Genomic DNA, 3,963 nt, shown 5'->3' with positions numbered 1-3,963 from the left:
ACCTTTTGAGCCCAGAGGAAACTGCTGCAATTTTTTTCAAATATCATGGGGAAAAAGACAAAAAAAAACAGGTAAGAAATATTATATGAAATCAGCAGATTTAGAAAAATGTTTTTTTAAAAAGATAGGGGAAATGTCTGAAGGAAAAAGCAAACAATCACTTTTAAAATTAAATTTAAAAAATATTGTAATTTTTAAGCACTATCCTTTTGTTTTCTTTGTTTCTTTTTTTATTTTATTTTTATTTTTTACTAATTATCAGGTGAGTTTCTTGTACTTTTCCATAATTTCACGCTAACTATTATTTCTTCTTTCATTGCTCGTGGACTTCTTCCCGTGTTTTTGAAAAAAAAAATCAAGCTGATTTGCACAGGTTTCAGAGAGTTAAGCTGAAAAGAAAGAAAAATAAGAGGAATATGAGTTGTGTTTCAGGTAAAGTTATGTCATAAATTGTCTGGATTTCTTTACGGCACAGAAAAACAAAAACAGCAGCAGTTTACAAACACAAACGGGCTAAAGTACTAATAAAATGTTTGCAACATGATAAAATGAATGAACTCACCTCTTAATTACTTGGAAGCATCAGTGTTTGTGGGACCTATAGTCTTGATTTTAGTTGGTATTTAAAATTGCTTCAGAAGCCTAAATTAATAACATTTTCTGTGTGTGTGTGTCTGGAAGGCCCATGGAGATCCCTTTCACTTTGCCTCCTCGCTTCACGACACAAAATCATGGAAACGTGAACAATGAGGAGGAGAAAGAGGAGGAGGAGATGAAGCAGGAGGCCCGCCGGGACATCCTGGCCCACCGCGGGTCGCTCTCAGTCAGGAGTAGGTCAATACTGCCTTTATCTGATATACGTCAATGTACATTCAGTATTTTAATGTGAGTTTTTCATCCCTTTTTGTCTCCATCAGGGTGGTACCCAGTGGGGACGGTGCTGGCGGGTCTTTACTCTGTCCCTCCTCTGAGCGAGGTGGTGGCACCTCCTCCCGGCATGGCGACCCGCCTCTGCTTCTCTGTGGAGTACCGACACGGCAGCGAGCAGCTCATGGTCTCCTTGCTCCGCCTCGGCAACCTCCCTCCCCGTTTCCACGGCAACGTCACACTGGTGGAGCTCCGGCTTCTTCCTGATGACCGGCGGCCCCGCCAGGCCAAGTCCCGGGGCACGGGGCCCGACCCCGAGTTCAACGACTGCTTGGTTTTCCAGGCGAGGACACGAGAGTTTACACGCTGAAGCTGGAGGAGTAAATGTATCTGCTCTCACACACTTCCTGTGCGTTTCCTCCCACAGGTGTCAGGTGTGTGTGTGCCGCGGAGCACCCTGAGCGTGTGTGTGCTGAGTGTGGAGCAAGACGGAAAACGGCACGCAGTGGGCAGGGTGCTGTTTCCTCTGGAGGGGGAGCTCGGTCAGGCCGGCAGGGTGCTCTGGAGGGACCTGGAGACGGAGGACAACACACAGGTACCAGTGAAGACATGTAACTAAGTACTTTTACTCAAGTGCTGTACTAAAAGAGTAACTAAACCCCCAAACCTCTTATGTTTTTCATTTTAAAAGCAAAATATATGTATATTTGCTGATTGATTCAGGTCCAATTTCTAGCAGATTGATTTGACTTCTTTTTAAAAATTGAGGAGACAAAAATGAATGACCAAACTTACCAAGACATGTCCCACAAATTGCAAAAAAATGTGACATGTGACAAGAAAATTACCTTAATGTTGAGTATAAAATCATTCAAAAAGGGATAATGTCGACTTTATTTATATTAATTTTATATTTAAAATCATGTTACAGACAAAAATATGTAAAATAAATACACTTAAAAATTTAGCTTTTTTAGTTGCTTTTTTTAAAAAAAAAAAAAATCTTCTATTCATGTCATTTTCTATAATGTTTTAACTAATTTTTTGCAAATTTTTGTGCCATCTCGTGTTAAGTTGCTTGTTGCCTTCTCCCCCTGTTTTTGAAAAAAATCGAATAGATTTTCTCAGGACCCAGGCGTTTAAATGCATGTGAGAGGCGTCTGAACGCAGCACAACAAAAATGATGTTGATCCAGGTTCTAAAGGGTTAAAGCAGCAATAATATTAATCCAAAAACATCAAATTTAATACATATATTTACTTCAGTACAGTTTTGATGTAGAACTTTTGCTTGTAGTGAGGTATATTTCTGTGTGTTATTACTATTTTTAATCCAAATGCTTCTTCCAGCACTGATAAGGACACACTGATTGTCTTTATGTGCACAAATCGTCCGTAAAAGCTGATGATGATTGTAATGTGTGTCAGTGCTCGGAGCTGGGTGACGTGCAGGTTTCTCTCAGCTACAGTCCGTCTCTGCAGCGCCTCTCTGTGGTCGTTCTGAGGGCTCGAGGCCTGCAGCTGCTCACAGACGCAGGTATGACGCTTGTGGATTTAGGAAGGGAAACAGGAATCAAAATATTAGGAAAATCTAGCAAATTGTGAACTAAGTCATTGGAGTGCAAGTCTCAGTAATATGGCATGTGTGTGTTTCCCAGGTGTGTGTGTCCAGGTGAGCTTACAGATACACACTCAGGTGGTGAAGATGAAGCGCAGCTGTGTGCTGAAAAGTGACAACAACCCCTATTTCGACCACAGGATGACCTTTAAACTCCGCTCGCAGCACCTGGACGAGGCCTGTCTGAGATTTGAGCTGCAGCAGCCAAACAACATCCGCTCAGGTAAAGAGATTAAAGGGACAGTTCACCTAAAATTAAATCTTTTTCCTCTTACCTGTAGCACTGTTTATCAATCTGGATTTTTTTGGTGCGAGCGTTGGAGATATCGGCCGTAAAGTTGTCTGCCTTCTCTCAAGTATAATAGAACTAAAAATGCATACTGCACCTGTCGACCATATAATGGTGCGTAAACAATCTGTATACATAAATATCACAACAGGTAAGAGAAAAAATACTTTTGATTTCAGGTTTAACTTCATATGCATGCTATCTTTATGTGCTGCTTCATAGATTTCAGTGTCAGATAAGCTGTGTATTCACCGCCGTGGCTCTGCTCCCTGTTTATTGTTCCTGCAGAGCCTCCGGCCCTGCTGGGAGTGCTGGTGTTGGGCCCCTTCATGTACGCGAGGGGCCTGCAGCTGCAGCACTGGATGGACATGGTCAACACGCCACAGGAGCCGGTGGAACTGTGGCACGGACTGAGCAGGGCCTCTTAACACACACACATACACACACACATACACACACACACACACACACACACACACACACATACACACACAATGTATATACACAAAGATTGAACCTAAAAAAAACAAACAATCGTCATTTAGAAAAGACAATTCAGGCTCAATGAAGGAACTGAATCAGGAATTTGGGAAGATGCAAAAAGAAGTATTTTTATTTTTACTTCTTTTACTGTACTAAAACTCCACTATCTATATTTAATCTGTCTTTCTTTCTCTCTCTATGTATCATTTTGACATGTGGATTACTGTTATTTTATTGTTTTGCTCTGTACATGGACAGATGCGCCAGAGAGGGATCCCTCCTCAACTGCTATAACTGAGTTTTCTTTTTTCCCCCGTTTTTTTTAAATTTTTTTAAATAAAAATTTTAAAGGGGATTCTGAATCGCTGAGACGGTCCAAGGACAGAGAGAGAGAGATGTTGTAAAGCTCAATGAGGCAATTTTTTTTCTTTAATAAAAATAGAATATAAAAATATAAATGTAAGAAATACAATAATAGACCTAATAATATGTGAATATTTAAATTATAATATGGATAATTTGCTGAGTGTGTAAAGAGTGTAAAATATAAAACTGTGCCTTATGCTACAAAGTAATGTATAAAATTAATATGTAAGTTAAAAAGATAAATATGTGTGCAAAGCTACAATAATGAATAATAAGATAAACATAAGCAAGAATAACAATAAGAATATACACAATGTGTATCATTAAATCTACATTTAAGA

At 39.7% G+C, this 3,963-nt stretch overlaps 1 protein-coding gene across 1 annotated transcript; it reads left to right on the top strand.

Annotated features, from left to right (window-relative positions):
* Window positions 1-685: 685 nt before the first annotated feature.
* Window positions 686-3,236, top strand: syt15 (synaptotagmin XV). The gene is made up of 6 exons (XM_042514885.1): window positions 686-830; window positions 918-1,210; window positions 1,295-1,462; window positions 2,295-2,403; window positions 2,525-2,707; window positions 3,062-3,236. Exons 1-6 carry the CDS (start codon window positions 686-688, stop codon window positions 3,199-3,201), a joined length of 1,038 nt encoding a protein of 345 aa, XP_042370819.1. The 3' UTR covers window positions 3,202-3,236.
* Window positions 3,237-3,963: the final 727 nt, after the last annotated feature.

Source organism: Plectropomus leopardus, unplaced genomic scaffold (genome assembly GCF_008729295.1).
Source record: "Plectropomus leopardus isolate mb unplaced genomic scaffold, YSFRI_Pleo_2.0 unplaced_scaffold16707, whole genome shotgun sequence".
Lineage (NCBI taxonomy): Eukaryota > Metazoa > Chordata > Actinopteri > Perciformes > Serranidae > Plectropomus > Plectropomus leopardus.
Note: the sequence above shows the minus strand (reverse complement) of the source record. Positions and strands in the feature narration are given on the sequence as shown.